General features: G+C 42.1%; 2 protein-coding genes across 2 annotated transcripts; one reads left to right on the top strand and one right to left on the bottom strand.

The window, feature by feature from the left end:
- Window positions 1-9,609: 9,609 nt before the first annotated feature.
- RPL7 (ribosomal protein L7) lies at window positions 9,610-17,412 on the bottom strand. Its single transcript, XM_027694449.1, has 7 exons — window positions 17,297-17,412; window positions 16,042-16,144; window positions 15,100-15,266; window positions 14,316-14,453; window positions 13,848-13,957; window positions 12,509-12,719; window positions 9,610-9,675 (listed from the first exon to the last, which is right to left on the bottom strand). Exons 1-6 carry the CDS (start codon window positions 17,332-17,334, stop codon window positions 12,511-12,513), a joined length of 765 nt encoding a protein of 254 aa, XP_027550250.1. The 5' UTR covers window positions 17,335-17,412; the 3' UTR covers window positions 9,610-9,675; window positions 12,509-12,510.
- Window positions 17,413-17,442: 30 nt separating this feature from the next.
- On the top strand, window positions 17,443-19,209 carry LOC113972965. The gene is made up of 2 exons (XM_027694569.1): window positions 17,443-17,516; window positions 17,586-19,209. Exons 1-2 carry the CDS (start codon window positions 17,445-17,447, stop codon window positions 18,123-18,125), a joined length of 612 nt encoding a protein of 203 aa, XP_027550370.1. The 5' UTR covers window positions 17,443-17,444; the 3' UTR covers window positions 18,126-19,209.
- Window positions 19,210-19,344: the final 135 nt, after the last annotated feature.

Raw genomic sequence — 19,344 nt, 5'->3', positions numbered from 1 at the left:
AAATGAAAGCAAACACAACTTTAAATAGCCTCTTTAAACAGTCCAATATGGTATACATTACGAAAATAATCAAGAATAACATCTAAAACCAATCAGGGGTTATTTTTCCTTAATGTTATATTTGTACTCTGTTATTTCTTTTCTCAAGGAAAAGAGGGATTTTAAGCATTGGTCTGTCCTAAACTATCAATAGGTACCTCAGGCAACAACAGTGTTGAGATTCTTAAGCCTGAACATACAGCAAAGCTGGTAAATGCTTTCCTAAATCAGTAGGCTAGTAAATGGCAAACCAGATATCACATCATAAACACAGCACCAAAAGGGAACAGGTGTGACTAGCGCTTATCAATGCTGACAATTCAGAAAATTTTAATGTGCAGGCCAATAGTGGAGGACACACCATGAGATTTTCATACTGATTTTGTGCAAGTAACGGATGCACAGGTGCAGACTGACAGTGAGATAAGGGATCCTAGCATTACATTAGCCACTAATATGTAGTAAAATATCCTGATATGCAATTGTTTAGACTACTAGCACTGCAATTTTTTAGGCTTTAAGCCCTAAAAAACCTACTAAGGAACCTCAGTAATTTCCAGGTGGATATAAAGATCTGGTATGGAATCGGATGGTTTCTCATAGCAGTAGGCCTTCAGTAGAAAAAATCTTGAGTTCATTTTATTGTCTACAAAACTCATGCATTTTTGGCTCCATCTAGAGATTCATTTACAAACTGACTGTGGTACAGTCACCTGCCATGTCCCTGCAGGCTTTGTGTAAGCAACTAAAAGGTACATGGGGTTGAGTACTTACAACTATTTTTAATGCTTAGATTATTACTCCTTCTAAATCACTTGCCCTGCCTTTTCCAGACATTCCTAGGAAGCAGACTCCATGAAACATGCATGTTTAAAAGAGTCTGGTTTTGTCTAAGTGAACTTTCAGAAAGTGACCAAAACTTTGTCAGAGGTTATAGCTTGACATGTACTCTGATATATCCTACTTCCCATGTGTGTCTTAGCATCCAAAAACATAAATACATTACAGGAACTGTACTTCACTTGCTCCAGATGGATAATGGGCAGCTTTTGAACTGGGGGCTATTTTCTGGTCCCAACCAAAGCCTGCTCTGAATGCAATTTTAATGAAATTTCATGTAACAAATAGTAGTATTGTTGGATCTCAGTCTCACAATTGCTTGAAATAAAATGGTTTCAACACACTAGAGCAATTGCCTTCAGCTATGTGTAGCTTTTTACAAGGGTGTTACCAGGAGGAACATTTCCACAACATGTTACTGCAGAAGGAGCCTTCCTGTCTGATAGAACTGTCTGCACCATTAACTTCTGCATCTCAATAGGGTCCTGAAGGTCTTAAAGACTCCAAAGATACTCGTAGTACTTCTGTACTACGAATAAAAAGGTTTAAGTTCAGCACTTCAAGAGGGGACATTGCAGATGGCTAAGTAACAGGAGTCCTTGGGAAAAATAATCTGTGGAGGGAGAATTTCATTATCCTGATTCCCAGCTGGAGAAAAGACCTGCTTTTCTTCAGAGATACACAGACTTTTCCAACAGATTTCTGGCCATTTCCCATGTAGGACAACTGTTACACACACACCTTTATCTATACTGTTAAAACACATCATATCAAAAAACAGGAAGAAAAAATGAATATATTTATTATTTTTTTCAGAAGTGACAGTTTATCATTGAAACAATTATATTCACTTCAGAAGTTCAGCTTCTGAGCAAAAGTTAAGAGAAGTTTATTCCTATTGCAAATCTTGGTTCAGGAAGACTCAGATTGAAAACATGGAAAGAAACTAAACACTAGAAACAAAATTTGCATTCTGGAAAGTATAATTGAGGTAGAAGTAGACCCTTTTGCTCAAACATACACGTTTTGTGAAAGAAGAAAATAAAGCAACAAGGGAATGAACAAAACCAGAAATAATCTAGGCATTCAGCAAAAAGTGGATTTAAATCTAACTACACATCAATGTTTTTAATGTAACATGATTCACTAAGACTATATTTCAAAGATCACATGTATGTGCCATCACCTGATTTACAAGCTCCATTTTTTAGTTTATAGTTTCTTCAGTAAAACAACAGTCTTTCAGAAAGTGCTAGTACAGCATCCAGAACAAAAACTCTGCAAATTTATCTCAGGTCTTGGCTTGCTACTCAAACACAACCAATCATTAATCTAGATTACTCGTATAGTGGAGAATCAGCGGGTTTTGTGGAAAGAAGTATGTTAAGGGAAGGGATAGAAATTAAATTGTTATATCATTTTCATTTCCTGTTTTTTCACAGCTTAAATTTTCACAGAACCCAGGGGTAAAAACTGTAGGAAAAGAAGCCAATTTAATTTTAAAAAAACAAGTTGTGACTGATGTTTAAAAGTGGGTCTTGCTTATTTGAATATATGAAATAGAGCAGAGCTAAGAGGGAATAGTTCAAGGATATTGCCCCTCAGCTGTTCCAGACCAACCCTCACTCCAACTGAAAACTGCTGGCTCAGAACTGGCTCTGGACCCAGTTCCCTCTGCAGATAGGTGCCCAAGCTGGTATTTAAAGTGTGCCTAGAAAGGTCAGTCCTGCAGGACTACAGCAGCCAAAATTGTCTCCAAAAATTCTCCTACTGTGCCTATCCAGAGTAAAGCACATTTTGGCGGGGCAAAGAATCTCTGTGTTTATATCAAGTCTAAATTTATTTAACATCCACTATTGATGTCTATAGACCAAGAGATACTTGAGCCAGTAGGATAACTCAGACCATATGCAATGCTGAGTTCAAAAGAAAGCACAGCCATTACTCAGAAAAACTCAGTTTCTAAGAAGTGTAGGTAATTTTTGCTGCAGAATTATATATGTGAATTTGAACCCATCTCGGTCACAGAAAATTATCAAATACACACAGACAACCTCTTTCCAGGTAAATGTGCTAGGCTAATCTGCTACAAAGAGCACAGATTATTGCTACCTTTCCAGGTACCTCTGAAAACCTGATTCATGGATTCATGTTCAAGAAGACTAAATCCCAGACAGGATTTTGGGTGATGAGTCCCAATCCTGCTTGTAAAGATACCTCTTCCCTTGTTTGTGATCATAGACATCTGGCCTCAGAGCCCTTCCTTGTCACAGTACACCAGCGAGAACAAATCCCATTCCCAGCCACAGCTACTGGCTTCCTGACACTGCTCAGAGGCTTCTTCCCAGGTTGCAGATTTACCTCCTGCTCCTGTGAGCTGAGCTTTGGCTCAACTACCAGTCTGCTGTTCTCCCAGCAGAAAGAAAAGGGCAATACTGATGTGAGTGGTGAAGTACTTCAAAGTCTGCTAAGAACACTGTCACAGAAAGGCTTTAGAAATGGAAGCAGTAGAACAGTAGTTAGAAATATTCTCTCTTCATTTAGGAATGCCAGGGACTGCAGTCCAACAGAACAAACAGAAATGAACACCATGATAGCAGAAAGCCAGATGTTGGGACAGAAAGGCTACAAGGCTGTTCACTCAGTTCTTCTCCATGAGGTGTTGAAAACAAACTAATTTGGAAGCACTGTGCAAAATACATATTCTCTGGAGTCATTCTACATTTAACCAGACAATTTTTAGCTTTATACAGTAAGTAAAAGCAAATAAAAGGATTAAAGGAGTGTTGCATCCTTTTTCCTAGCACTTTTGCCTAAGTTTCATGCCCTCAAAACACTTAAATGGGAGCAACAGTTTCAGAGATAGTCACAAGAAAGAAAATAGCAAAGATCATGCAGAACTTCAAAGAACCACCAGGCTCTAAATGGACAAAGCAATCATTAAAACTAAACTAGAATAATAACAAAAGTAACATCATCTCCCAGTTAACACTGTGCTCAAGTCAGAGCTAAACCCCCCTCACCTGCAGCACTTCAGGTTTTAAATAAATGCAACTTTTATATCCTGTCTCCTTTAGTCTGCTAGAACGAAGAATGTTACTGAGCTAGACACTACTATATAATTAGTTTACTTGTTTTTGAACACATAATTAACACTTGGTGTGCCTAACTAAAGCCAACCAAACTGTCTCCCACTATTTATTTTCAGGGACTTTTCTCTCTGGTGACCTGAGGGAACAGAATGAATGTGTGTCGGGGAGGCTTAGGTTGGCTATTAGGAAAAGGTTCCTCACTCAGAGGGTGGTTGGACACTGGAACAGGTAACCCAGAGAAGTGATCACAGCACCAAGCCTGGCAGAGTTCAAGAAGTGCTTCGACAATGCTCTCAGGTACATGGTGTTATTCTTGGGGCTGTCCTGTGCAGGACCAGGAGATGGACTTGATGATCCTTGTGAGTCCCTTCCAACTGAGGATACTATTCTACGATTCTGTGATTATGCACTTTCAATTCTGATGGCTTCTCCCACAAAGTGTGTGTGTGTATATTAGGAGACCATTTGTATAAAGAGAAACCTCATCTACTATATTTCAGTAGTGGGAAGGAATATCAAAATTTTTAAAAAGCATTTTAGATAAAAAAAAGTACTTAAAATTACAAAATTAGAATTGACACAAAAATAGTGCCAGCATTACTAGTTAAACATGTTCTTTTACAGTTCGGTTGTGTTAAATAAAACCTGGCAAAAGAAGTTTAAAAATTTTTCTGTCTTTCAAACTAAAACTAGGCATGCTTAGAGCCTTCCTTGAATCCCATTTTTCTATTTGTCTTGGATCACTATATCTTATTTATTTTTATCTTGGAGGCCTTGTTATAACGATATGTGATATAAAGTATTGGTATCAAAAATTTCGTGCTGAAATGATGAGGTACTACTGTGTTATTCTATTCATGAGATATTCAGAGTGATCAGGACTTGAAAACTTCAACTGGATTTTATAGTGCAACAAAAAAAAGAGCATAATATTGTGGGTAACAGCTGCCATCAGATATGCCATTCAGATAATCCTTGCACAGCTCCTAACAAAATGCAGTAAGAATGGAAATGTGCCATGGGTAGAGCTTCACAATAGCACTGCAGGGCCTGGGCAGTGCACATTCACCAGGATGTACTCATTACTCCAGGCAGACTCCAAAGACTAGTTAAGTTGTACTACACACCTCTGACTGCCAGAGCAACTCAGGATGGGAAGCATGTAAAGCACGTGGCATGCTGGCTAGTTAAACTGGATTTACAGCCCCTCTGTACTGCCAAAACAGTGCTAAGCAGGTGAAGAGTTACACTGCTGCTTACACCTCCCTCTGCTCCCTTTTCCTCCTCTACCCTAGATTTAACATTGCATGTGGCTTCTTCCCCACATACACCTCATTGCCCTATGACTGCACATGCCCTTATTTCTCATTGTTTTCCTCCAAGTATCTACTTATTTCATAATGAAAGATATTTGGAGCAATTAGTAGTTTATATGAAGAAATACTTAGCAGTATTCGGACTGCAAAAACCTGCAAAAGCAGATTTTTTGCCTTTAGAAAAATAAATCAGGGAAAATTGGTTACAGTTCCAGACTTTGAAATTTTTCTTATTTGCCACATGACCAAGGTCACAACTACTTTGTTTCCACAGATTAGGCTAGAAATGGCTAGTGTGATCATCTACAGAGAGACTGAAAAACTATGGAAACTTCGTGTAGAAAATTGTTTCTGAACATCTCGGTTCTTTCTCAGCACTTCCAATCCCTGAGTTCAGTACTTAATTTTTCAGACTTTTCACTCATGAAAAACTACCACATGTAAGAGCTTACTTGCACCTAAACCTGCATGTTTGGGGATCTAAGATGCCCAGAGTAAGCCAGTGTAGTACAAATGCTCTCAGAAAAAAACAATGATGCCAAGAATGGGAACGTCACAAAAGACAGTTGACATAATCACCAAGATTCATGAAGACAAAGAAATTCTCACTACAATTTAGACCTTACGAAATTAGTTAAGCAGAACATTTTGCCGGGGATTTGTGAGACTAAAATTTTGTTCCCTTCTAAGCTTGACTGCTTTCAGATTCATATCTCTCTCTGCTCTGCAGTTTCCCAATCCAAGCCAAAATCAGGATCTTCTCCTTACCTTAGACTTTGGTACAGTTTCAGTAAGTAGCAATATACCAAGATTTTCTCACCAACAGTTTTGTGGAAAGGAGAGTCTTCTGGAAACTGGGAGATGGGAGGAATGCTTTGAACAAACCCATGCACCTGGTTACCCAAGTGTAAGCAAACCCATTGTATGAAGCAGGAACACCATTTTGGTTGCTGGGGACTCAGCATGGACAGTTGCTTAATTCTTAAAACAATACGTGGGTCCCAGTCCTCAGGAGAGAGCTGCAAGATCTGGATTCCAAACAGGCAGAAGCAGCAAAGCCCATAAAAGGTACATGAAATCCTAACATCTTTCTCCTGAGCCCTGTTTATGCTAAGGTTTAGGTGACTCACCATTTTGTGCACTATGGTACTCCAAATTCCCTTGTGAAGCACATAAGACTCACCACCACCATTCTGAATGTCACTCAGGGTGGCCAGACACCTTAAACCACAGCTCTAACCTGTATCCTTCAAGGACCTGAAGAGCCTGCATTTAGTAACTCTGCTAAAAGAGGCTTCCAGGACTGCCCTCAACAAAGCTCTTAGAAGTATAGCATATGCTTTACAGGAAGAAAAAACTCCACACCTCTATTTAAAAATGACCACTGACAAAGAATCTGGCACACTGCCGGTTAAGTGTTCCAGTATCTAATTAGGTGCCATTAAAATTGTTTGCTTAAATCCCAAAATTTATCTAGCTTCAATTTCAAGACATTTCATCCTATTATAGCTTTGTTAGATCAAAGAATTCTGTATTATCAAACTACTTTTCTTCATGGAGGTAATTATAGGTAGATACTAATTTCGTAACCATGTCTGCCTTTAAAGTAAGCTCTCCAAGTATTATAAGGCATGTGCTTGATTTTTGGCACAAGAACTGGATACTGCATTTGGCACTAGCGTAAGCACTACTGGAACAAAAGTAGTATTGCCTCCCCCATACCATTTGATATTCCCTTTTTAATGCATCCAAGAATTGCATTTGGCCAAGTGGGAGCTTATGTTCAGCTGACTATCCATCACGTCTCCTAACTTTCTCTCAAAACACTGATCCTTGGGATGGGCTCCCATTCTGTTTCCAGATGTATGACTTTACACTTGGTGATAGTGAAACAGGCTGTATGAGCTGGACACCAGCAAAGAAAAGAATATCAATTAACTGTAAAGCATATAAACCTTAGCACGCCTGCAAAATTTGTGACTTGCTAACATTTCAGTCTCCTGTTGCTTCTCCAATAGCTATTAGGTAAAGCTTCTGGCTTCAGTTCTGAGGAACTAACAGGAAGATGTTGGTCATTCTGAAAGAGGAGAAGAGTTCACAGAAATTTTATTTCAGAATGTGTCAGCAGCTGGCAGTTACGGACAGCAAGTAAAAGCATGTTTCCAAGAACCTGAACTTTATCACAGAATGTTGACAAAGGATCTGTGTTATCGTTTAGGGACTAAACTCCTATCTGCTACATTTTTAATTCAAATTACCTTATAAATGCTCCAAAACTCATGCATTAAGTGGATAGTGCCACATTTTCTAGTGCCCTTAGCCATCAGATTATGAGCTGTTTCTGTAAGTGCCTACTATGGGAGATGCCTGAAGAGCAATATCAAAAATCCTGAAAGCTATGCTACTATAAAAGGTGACCAACTACATAGAAATACTGGCTTAAATACAGCTACACTTTAGTATTAGTTTCCACACTAACATTTTGCAGTTGTTATCTGAGATGATTTCGGAGGCAGGCAAGAAAAATTAGTTGCTTAAGTACTATGAAAACCAAATTAACTTAAATTAACTTTATCCTCAACTAATGCTTCAGTCCATGTACTCCTTTAAATAAAATCTGGGACCTATAAGGCACTCTTATCAGCCAAACAAGGTCCTACAGCACTAATTTAATGAGTCAATCTCCTACTCTCTATACCTATCATACAATGCCTGCTATCCATTTGAATGGCTTCATTATATTCATGCTTTCCTGTTAATATACTGGAACACAGGTATGAGTCAAAGAACTGAAAATTCTGTAGCAAAGTAATGGACAAACCACCAACTGAACAGACTTTTCTCAGGTACATCCCCCCGGCATGCAAATTTCATTGCCCTTATGTGCAATACTGAAGTAAGATTGTACTCTTACAAGATCAATCCCATTAGCTGTGCAAAGTAATTATTCTATTTTTCACCATTTTTCCCTTCATCCAGCAACTTTATGAAAATGGTTTTTTGCCCCTGTAAAACAGCTTATCACTTTATGAAGATGAAATACTTTTATAGTTTTCAACTCAAACTCATTAAGCCTCTTTCAAGCATGTACCAGTAGTCTAATTACTTGCACTGAATAGCTGTAAGGAAATGCTAAATTCTTCTGATTTAGTGCAGTCAGCTTAAATGGACAAAGGTGTCGGTACTTCCGTATTTAGACACAAGAAGTTACGTTACTGTATTTTGGAGCTCGACTCACAACAGGGGAATTATCAGTTCAGGTTTTAGGACTCTGCTGTTCAAGTATCTGGAAACAGTGACCCATATGACTGACACTCAGCCCTTTTGCCAATTCCTAACCACAGTCACAAACAAAAGCACTCAACTATTTTTAGTTAACATGCCATCATAATTTCCCAAGTTATTTTAAACCAAAACTAGCTTCTGACAAGCATCAATAAACAAGCATTGCTGTTATAAAGTTTTATTTAGACTGAAGCGCAGAAATAAGCTCTTGCACAACCTGGCATAAAAAATAAAAATCAATGCCAGTGATTTTTAAATGGAGATTTTTCACTGGTGATGTGAATACAGCTTGCCTGTACCTGAAAAAAGTGTTTCAGTCGGAGCAGACACAACTTGTTCCTCTGTTGCACCAAATGCCTTGGCAGGCTAAGACTCCTCCAGTAAAATGCTTGCAAGATGAGAAATCAGTTTGAATGGAGTTACACGTTTTACCAGTCCAAGTGTTTCAAATCTATTCAGTGCTACATCTACACATTATCAACAATTGCTCATATCCTCGTGAATCCTGCGGTCTCCACTTCTGTAAGATCTGCAGTAAAACACTGCAAACAAATTATGTAATTAAACTGAGTAATTATCTAGAAAAATTTGCTGTTTTGTAAAGTCTTTCATGCTTCCTTTGGTAAAAGATACCTGAAGATGTTCAGTGCTGGAAGTAATTACAATCTTGAAATCAGGACCTTAAGATGTTAAGAACAAATTTACACTTGCTGCTTCTTTACATAGAAAAATTTTCACACAGCTTTTTGGTGCACTGCAACTATGTAGGAATCCTGTCCCCTTCACAGCATACAGCTCAGTATGTAATTTACTGTATTTTTAATCACAACAAAAATAAATGTTGCCACTCAAAACCTCATCTGCTACCTGCACAAATCCTTCCAAATTTTCTTCCTCCTAATGAGGGTAAACAGTATCTACATACTGCTAATTCAAACTATACATGGTTCTTTGAAGCAGACTACTCCAAAGTGAACCTGGCAACCATTGCCACTTCGGAAGAGGGTCACAAAACGAGACCAAGGGAGACAACAGGCTGTTTTGTGCAAGATTTGTTTTATTAACAGACCAGAGTTTGAAATATTGCAGCTGGGCATCTGTATCTGCAAGGAAAAAAAGAAAAAGGTATCATTACGCACACATAGATTGGAAACTACTTTGGCCACATGAGAAAGTAATACATTTTTACAGTTTACAATCTGGGCTGAAAACACTCATTTCACGGGATTTAAGACTGGAGTAATCTTCCACACAATAACTAACTTCTAGATTAACATCTCTTCATTGAAAACACAGATTTCAAGTGCCAGACCTACCAGGATAAACATTTCTACCTTGAACCATTGGTACCTGAACTGGATATTTAAAGACGTGCGGAGACATTGTGCATATTCTAACTTTTGCTGCACTTTCATTTTAAGCACATTTCATGGACTATATACATACAAAACCAAAAAGTTGACTTGAGATGAGTTCCTGTAAAGTTTGCTTGAAAAGAAATGAAATTCAGCATTTACTGAATTGTAAAAATTTGCTATCAAGTACTATGCTCTTTTCCCCTAATCTATATAAAGGAATCAGTTCTCGAAGTCTATTTTTTAATTCGAGACTATCACTTAAGTAATAAGAAATAAAGACAAATAGTAGGAAACCATCTACATATAGGAAAGAGGAATACTTGTCTTCAGATACACAACCCTTCATAATGTCAGTATTTAAAGAGTACTGTCAGCACATCACTTGAACCTACTACTCTAGTTGCCCATTACCTCAGTAGAAACTACAACGTTGGTTTTTTTTTCTACCTGTAAGCTACTTGTATTTTAAGCATGCACTCTATTCAAAGCAGTAGGAAAACAGCAGGAGTAGAGAGTGGAAGAGACAAGAACAGTCAATTATGTTAGATATACAAAGTTACATATGTTTTATGTTTGCAGTCGAAGCAGAACAACTGCTTGTAAGCATAAAGTAAGAAACTGCATGGTCCCTTCCCAAATTAAAAGATGGAGTAAAGCCCCGATGTATGTCACTTAAGTGGGATACTGAGCTACAAGTCCAACAAAAAACACGAGGAACCAGCTGAATATCCCTAGTTTCTCTGCCAATGTACTAACTCTCACAGGCATTTACACTGCAATAGCGAACTAGAAGCCTCCCTCCTGTAGAAAGGCTACTAAAAACAAGACCACCAGTACACATCTGATGTTTGGCAGGGAAGATGGAGAAAAGATCTACCCTGATGGAAAAGCTGCAGTGTTTCCATTAAAAAACAGCAGTTTCCATCTTATATTCAAAAACCAGACAGGAGCATAGGGTGAAACTAGTTTTCCCTAATCTTGGTTATGAAGCCTCATGCACTTACTTCAGGGAAACATCTGCCAATACTGAACGTTCTGCCACCAGCAGCAAAATTTCTACAATACTAGTGTGGGTAACATAACATCACCCCAGACACCAAACGTTACAGCAATTCCGCTTCTCAAAGTTACCCACTTCTTCCCACAGTTGACCTAAAGAGCTTCGCAAGAGCGCTGTCCCCGGTAAGCAACTATTTTCCTAAAGTGCCATGTAACCAGTGCTTTAAAACTGCTGACTTCAAAGATGGAGGTAACAACAAAACATGCAAGAAGCTTGGGGGAGTGAAAACTGAAGAAGACAGCAGCCTACAAAAAAAGCTTCAATAAAAGCTGTCAATCAAACAGAAAGTATTTCCTAGAACTCCTTTCGCTCCTTGGACAGACATCAGACCTCAATGAGCTCAGCTTGCTGTGACTTGTTGGCTGTAAGAATATTTTTAAAAGACTTGAGAAAAAAAACAAAGCAAAGCAAAACTTTCCTCCCTTCAGAAACTTTCATTTCTGAGAACTCACCCAAATAGCAACTGCACCTGTTTTACGCTGTAAATTCACAACATTACGCATCTTTTTTATTAACTAACACTCTGGAAGTGAAGAATTCCTCAGTAAACTCCATATCTGATGTAAAAGGAAAACTAAAACCCTACAAAACCCAAACAAACATCACCAAAAACCCCAAATAAACCCCAACAAGCCAACCAAAAAACCTTCTTGGCTTTGGAGGAATCGATTTGGGGAGAACTGGGTCTTTGACTGTTATCCCTTCCAAGCACCCTAAGACAATGAAGTTTTCTTCCAGCATACCTGTCACACTAAAAGGGCATTTATCCTTGACTTAAAATAAGGTATGGGCAACACCAAAGCTGGTTTAGTGTGTAAAAAGCAAAGGCAAAAACTCTGAAAAAATTTTGGCTTTGAACAGCTGAGACTTTTCACTAAAGCAGCAACAGCAGAGTGACAACAATAGATGAGACAGATCGTTTAAACTAGATCCTACCTTTGAACTAGATCCTACCTTCAGGACTCAGATGTCACTGTGAACTACTTTAAGTGTTGATAATCCTTCCCATTTCTAAATGACAGACAACTCAAATGGGCAAATCAGTCTTTCAAAATTACCATCTTGGTCATTATACATGAAAGTTCTAACTGAATCATTCTGAAGCCTGAACAAGCTGAAAATTTAGACCAGTCCTAAACAGGCTTTTATAGACAACCTGAAAAAACACTGTACTTGTAACCACAAGACTTCAGTCAGATTAAGAATTCATTATTAAGGGCTGAAAGTTTTAGCCAAGATCTCAAGGCTTCCCATCTTAAAACCAAATAAAGTTTTAAAACAAGTTATTGGTAATGTTTGTATTTCCTAAACATATCAGCTACTATGATAATTTAAGTTCTTCACAAATGTTTACGCTTAAGTAAAACTTCAAAAATAAAACGAGAACACTGTATTGTCCAAGTAGATTTATACTGTAGGTACCACCCAAGCATGAGTGAGCATCTATTAATCCTAAATGTCTGACAATAATGGCAGCAGCCTACAGAGCAGAGTGGATTGCCCTTGGCAATATCTCACCATTAGTTCATTCTCCTTATAAGCCTGTTGATCTGGTCTTCTCTGTTACCAGCATCTCCACCTTCCACAAAGTGGATTGTTTTCTTCTTCATTCCACCCCGAGGAGAGGACAACTTGAAGGGCCAAAGGAAGTTGTTCACAACTTTGAAATTCTTGCCAACAGTGTAAATTTCATGGATCACATCTTCCATGCAGATGATGCCAAGCTTTCCTAAAATTCAGAAACATTGTTTTCAGAAAGACTACAGAACCACTAGTCAATAACAAGCTAAAAATTATCACATTGTTACTGTCATGCCTATTTATTTTGAGAAACTTCAGGAAGTCAGAAAGCAGTCACTCAGTCATGAAACTTAATGACTGACTTTTCCATTTAAAATGGACTTGCTGCAGTCAACTCAACATTTAGTTGGTACATTTGGAAAGAGGTATCAGTTTCAACTGTTAAATATTCACAACCAGCAATGAGGAACAACAAAAAACAACTACCCTTAGTGAATCTTGGGGAAGTACTTTCAAGAAAAGCTAGATTAAATACACTTAAACCACAGCTACGAGTGGCCCACAAAAATTCATTGAACTATTTAGTTAGGCTGTTGAATAATGCAACAGCATGTTTCCTTAATGCCTTTCCAGTCTTCAGCAACATGTTCCAAGTTAACTGCTCATAAAATACACTGGTAAAAAGAAAAGTGATTATAATGCAATACTTGTAAGTTTATAATCTGTTGATCTATTGCCCTGGAAAAGGAACAAACATGACACAGCCTAATTTGAAGCAAAATGCAAATCAAGAGCCAAAAAAAGGGAGAGATTAAAGCGTTTGCTTTCATTTATCGTGGCACAACTGCAAAAGGAGCCTCCTGGAGCAGTCCATATCCCAACAATTGATCACCACCCTTCGTTTTTACTAAATACACTCATTGCTTTTACTAGCTAATTCTTCTTTCAGCAAGTGCAAACAGTCTGTTTACCAGATCACAAATGTCTATGACAAAATGTCTAACATTAAGTCTGAAAGTTCAAAGCCATGTATGATGATTCTTTCCTGCTGCAGCGTTTTTTCATTACTGAAAGATCTACTGACCTATTAAAGGTCAAGGAGTTTACACTTAAAATTGAGAATTTAAAATGCTAATATTTGATTCTTTACACCAGTTTTCAATATTTTATAACAGAAGTTACTTCCAGCTTGTTTTGTGTTAAGCAGTTAAAACAGAAGCAGAGATATTAACTAAACTCCAGTATACTCCAGAGACACACAAGGACCGATGTCCAGCTCAGCACTGATCACCCCAAGGCACCAAGCTGGTGCCTGGTTTTGCTCAGCAGTGCTTACCAAGGCGCTTCTGAATCAGGCGGTTGTCAGTGAGAGCGATGCGCTGCTTGTTGATCTTGCCGTAACCGCGCTTGTAGATCAACTCATGCACAGACTTCAGGTTGGGGTACCTGCAACAGTCAAGTTCAAAAAAAGAACTCTAAGTCTTTGCAAGGCACATTCCAGGTTAACATCCCTGATTTAGACTCCCGTTACAAACAATTAAAGATCATTTCAGCACATCCCAAATGTAAGTACAAAAGCAACAGGGAAACAAATTTTACTCACACCAGGTTCCCAAGAATACCAGTATGAGAGTGCAATCATATCCATCAAGTATTACCTTAAAGCACTTCCTTAACCATGTTTTCAATTCAAAGGAAGGAAAGCACACTGAAGATAAAAATATCTTGCAAGTCTAGCATAGCAAACCATAAAAGGCTCTCAACATTTGCACACTGATTAGGTAAAACTGGCCATTTCACTCACCCCCAGGCAATGTAGGGCTCCACAATCCGCAACATGTTGATAGAAGCTTTGTTGAGCTTTACAAATGTGCCATTAAAAATCTGACGCAGGCGAAGAAGCTGCAACACTTTGCGGACCTTAGGGCTGACACCATTGGTACTGGAGAACAGAGGGGAAAATCCTCAGTTATCAACATCCCAGAAACACTAAGGAACAGGTTCAAAAAGACACAATAGCACTGTTCCCACATAAAAAAGCATCACTGTTTCACCAATGACACAAAGCAAGCTTAGTAATTAACTTACTATCTCTGTATATTTCAATGTTAAGTTAAAATATCTACTTCCATGAAATGAATTGAAAGTATTGTACTGAAACAATTTAGAACTAGCCTTGTACTCTCCTGAACATAATTCTTCCAATCACATCTTCTGCTAGTTTTTTGTAACATCTTACTGAAGAATTAAACAAACACTTGAAAAAAAGTTCAGTAGAGTGTCTGGGAATAAGGACATGTAATTTTATTGAGCTCAAGGTGAGACAGAACAACTGTCTGCACATATTTGCAGCATTGTCTTCTTAAAAATCAGGGATTCCTAAAGACAACAGCCAGCCAGCAAAATGATTTGACACTTATTACAAACACCTCTGGTGCGTGTACAACATACTGCCACCCACTGCCCAAGCCACTGGTGGAAGGTTTGATCTTATTTACATATGTAAGCTGTCAAAACACAGAGGTAACAGGAAAGTTAACTCCAGTGCTTTTGAACATAAAATTGCTTACACCTGTACTCAGCCTTACCCTCTTATCCTGATCACAAATGCCAGTTTTGGCTCGGCTGGGACATAGTAGTTGCCAGCTTTCCGGGCCATCCTGGCCATGCGGATCTCCTGCCGGTACATGTGCCTGTACTCCTTGTGGTAAGCCTGGGCTCTGGCATAGATGAGTTTTCTCTGTGCCTTACGGTGCTGCAATAAATTGGGAATTGCTTAGGGTTACATAAAGCTTTTAAACACATAAAATCACCTTCAAATAATGTGCCACATTCTAGAACTTCACACGAATAACACAGATTAAGTATCTCACAGATACAACCTCAGAACAACCCTCACTGATGCTCCAAAGAGCCTGGTAGGCTGTTACACAGCAGTGCCACTCTGCCTTGAACACTGTTATCATTCCCAACCCTTCATTCAGGAACTGTAGGGATAGGACAAGGAGTAATGGGTATAAACTAAAAGAGAGGAAATATAGGTTAGATATTATGAAGAAATTCTTTACCGTGAGAGTGGTGAGACACTGGAACAGGCTGCCCAAGGACTTTGTAGATGCCCCATCCCTGGAAGTGTTCAAGGCCAGGCTGGATGGAGCTCTGAGCAACCTGATCTAGAGGGAGGTGTCACTGCCCGTGGCAGGGGATCGGGACTAGATGATCTTTAAGGTCCCTTCCAACCCCTTAACATTCTGTGATTCTATGATCATGCATCAAGCTCACCCTCACAAAGTCTGTAACCTCTTGCCTTGTACAAGACTAACTTCAGTGTGACAGACGACTGTACACTTGAACCTTGACTACCTGGAACTGGTCTGTTATCAACCAAAAAAAGCATATTTTAGTCCAAATCCTGAAGAAAATATCAACACACTTGTCCTAAATACCATGTATTGGATCACATCAGCAGTAGCAGCAACTGATACTGTAACAGACAAACAATCTTAATCAAGGGGTCGATGAATATTCACCTTTTTTATAGCCAAAATCTTCTTCTGCCGTTTGGCTTTCATGGCCGCGTAAGCCTGCCGCTTCTTCAGCAGGCTCTCGGGCACAGAGGGCACCTTCTTTACTCTAAGGAGAAACAGAAACAAAAAACACCTCTTTTAGCTGAGATGAAGAAACCCAAAGAACACTGTTCCGTACAACAAACATCAATGCTGCCTCTTTAACACAAGGTATGCACAAGCCTTGCTGCCTCCAGACACTTCACTGCAGCGTCTTCCTTGTTCCCATTGTTCCCAGGCCCAGAGCAGTGTCCCAGGACATTTCCCTTGGACTGAACTAGGTGATTTCCTGGGTTCAGAACCTGCATAGTTCCCCTTTCAAGACAAGGAACCCTGACAGACCAACTGCTGAGCTGCACACAACCTTTGTGGATGGATGACTGCACAGACTGACACCACCCCAGTGGCAAATTTTTTTCCTTACCTTGCTATAGTACAATTTGTAATAAAACAAAGACCGGTTCAAAGAGAATTTCTGTTTAATAAACATTTCAACAGGTGTTTGAAAAGGGCAAGCAAATTTGGCAACACTCTGAAATTTATTTCATAGCACTTTCAAGTTGTTTGGCAATTCGGAGAATCACAGGATGGGTCAGGTTGGAAGGGACCACAGTGGGTCATCTGGTCCAATCACCCTGCTCTGCTCCCAGAGCACACTGCACAGGATTATGTCCAGATAGTTCTTAATATGCCCAGTGAGGGAGATTCCACCTCTCTGGGCATCACTGTTCCAGTGATCAGTCACACACATAGCAAAAAAATTCTTCCCCATATTGAAGTGGAACTTTCTGTGCATCAGTTTCTGCCCGCTGCCTCTTATCCCAGAGATTTTAAAGTCTCAGACGCGGCAAAACTCGCCAGCGCAGACTTTACAGAGCCACAATCACCCGGGCGAGCTCCCGCTCCAGGGCGATCCCTCCCTGCTCCCGCCCCAGCACAGCCCTGACCGCGCTCCCACCCGGCCCGGAGGACCCCGCCGGCCCAGCCCGCACCCTCGGCCCGCCCGGGGCCCGCTCCCCTTCCCGCCCCGCCGAGGGCCGGCAGACACAGCAAGGCCGGGCCGGCTCTATCTCCGCCGCACCGGATCCTCCCCTTCCGCCGCCGCCGGCCCTGGCGAAGGCCCGGCGGCCCGGGGGCGGCGGGGGCAGTGGCCGGGCGGCGCGGTGGCGGCGGATGGTGCCAGATGGCGGCGGATAGAGCGGGAGGGGAGAGCACTCACTCCTTGTCCGCCATCGCAGCGCCGGAAGAGAGGGGCATGCGCGTGCGCAGCGAGCTCTTAGCCCATTCGTCCGCGCAGGCGGGGCCTTGCGCACCGCCAGGACCACGGGCTTAGGCGTCCGCCGTTGTGCCTGACCGGAGGGCGGGCGATGGGGTGGCCTAGGAGTGCCGGAGGCAAAAGTGTCCCTGCCTGGTGGGGCTGGAGCCGGGCGTGTCCCGGGACTGGCCGTAACCTGGGACTTAATGTGTCCTGGGACTGGCCGTGTCCCGGAGACTGGCCGTGTCCCGGAACTGGCCGTATCCTGGGACTGGCTGTGTCCCGGGGACTGTGTCCCGGGCCGGGCGAGAGCCGCTCCGCCGCCAGACCCAGGCTTCCCTGCAGGAGGCTGGGAACGAGCTCTGCGGTGGCGGGGCTCCCAAGGCGTCTCGCATCAGGCAGGATTTCCCCTATTCCAGGCTTAAACCCTGTGCTTAAAGCCTACGGGACGCTACCTCCCGCCCGCGCTCGGTACCGAGGCGGGGATGAGGCTGAGAGCGGGGAAATGCCACTCCCTCCAGGCCCCGGCAGCATACCCCCGGAAGCCGGGAGGGAGAGGGAAGCGGGGCGCCCTGCTCAGCCCCGGAACCGGAGCACTTTCCGCAGGAGAGCCCGGGGATGTCGGGGATGTTCCCGTCCCTGCGGCTGGAGCTCGGCTCTCGGCCGTGCCACCCACTGCGCGAGCAGGATCGTTCGCCGGGATGCGCGGGGAAATGGGAACTGCGGGTTTCGTTTGTGCCGGGATGAGCTTTCATTAGGTTGGGCATCTTTTGGGCTCGCCATAGGGAATTAGTAACTGCACAGGTAGACAAGAGAGGCGGCTCGGGAAACAGCGCTGCCCAGCACAGCGCTGCGGCTTGTAAGGCTGCTTAAGGCTGTTGCTCGTAGGTCTGATCCTATTCTGATCCTACCTGTGCTCCTAAAATCACCTACGGAGGCGCCGGCACATCATTACACACGTACGGGAAGATGGGAAATTAGTGGAACTCTGAGCAGCTAAGAACTGTCCGGTATAAAAGAAGTGTGGGCAGCAGGGCTGGGGATAAGGAATGCCGAGCTCTGCGTTTGCTGGTTTTATTTGTTGTCTGTTGACAACACGCAGAGGTGCCGGGTGGCACTAACATCCGAGAACGTTATTGAGGATGCTCGGGATTCTAGTTACAGCTGTATCGATGCTGATTTTTTACAATAGTAGTATTTTGTGCTAATACAGACGTTTCTATCACTTGATCTCATTCGAAATATTAATAAAGGGGGTGATTAAAATCACGCAAATATGAACTAAAACACCTGCAATATCTACTAAGGAAGAGGTTGATTGCACATTTTTCCAAAACTTTTGAACTCGAATTTCTGCTAAATCCGAGAGGCAGCAGTCACAAATGTAAAGCTCCAACAACTTTTCTGAGAACTGGTGGCTGCGCAGGGAACAAAAGGGCAGCGTAGGAAGAAAGATACACGGCTGCAGGCGAGCAGAGACAGTGGGGTGAGTCCTGCTGGTCCACATGTGGGAAATTGCAAGGGCACGCTCTGCTCCTCATCCTCTGGAGCTGGCAGATGCCCTGGAGCGGGACGCTCGGGTGCCGAGGGGCCGCAGGGTGCCCATCTATAGGGAGAGGCCGCTGTTGTCGCACAGACAAAAAAAATACGTTCCGTGTGCTGGCACCTGTGAGCTCCCACTTCAGTCTGTGGCTGGTGAGATACCATTGGCCCTATACCTGGCTGACAGACCGAAAAACCATCGGGGTTTTGTTCAGCAGAGAAACCCGAGGCCCGCGGGTCCCGGGCATCCTGCGGGGATCCCGCCGCCTCCGGGCCATTCGCCGCTGCCCCGAGCACGGACCTTCTGCGCCCGTTCGTGCTCCCCCGGTCCGCGCTGCGGCAGCTGCGCCGCTGCCCGACCGCCCTCGGCCACCCCGAGATGGCGCTGCGACAGGCGCGGCGCACCCCGGGACATGTAGTCTCAGGCCGGGGGCAGGGGGAGCCGCCGGGATTCCCGCCCCGAGCCTCGC

This window comes from Neopelma chrysocephalum, unplaced genomic scaffold (assembly GCF_003984885.1).
Source record: "Neopelma chrysocephalum unplaced genomic scaffold, ASM398488v2 Primary Assembly neopelma1_22, whole genome shotgun sequence".
In the NCBI taxonomy this organism is placed as follows: Eukaryota; Metazoa; Chordata; class Aves; order Passeriformes; family Pipridae; genus Neopelma; species Neopelma chrysocephalum.
This window is presented reverse-complemented; position numbering and strand designations above follow the sequence as displayed.

Excerpts from the sequence above, each read along its gene's own strand:
- RPL7 (XM_027694449.1), bottom strand. The coding sequence starts at position 17,334 with ATGCCCCTCTCTTCCGGCGCTGCGATGGCGGACAAGGA. Across the intron at positions 14,454-15,099 it reads TTTGTGATCAGGATAAGAGG|TACCAATGGTGTCAGCCCTA; the intron begins GTAAGGCTGAGT and ends TCTGTTCTCCAG. Across the intron at positions 13,958-14,315 it reads GAGCCCTACATTGCCTGGGG|GTACCCCAACCTGAAGTCTG; the intron begins GTGAGTGAAATG and ends TGACTGTTGCAG.
- LOC113972965 (XM_027694569.1), top strand. The coding sequence starts at position 17,445 with ATGGGGTGGCCTAGGAGTGCCGGAGGCAAAAGTGTCCCTGCCTGGTGG. Across the intron at positions 17,517-17,585 it reads GGAGCCGGGCGTGTCCCGGG|ACTGGCCGTATCCTGGGACT; the intron begins ACTGGCCGTAAC and ends CCGTGTCCCGGA.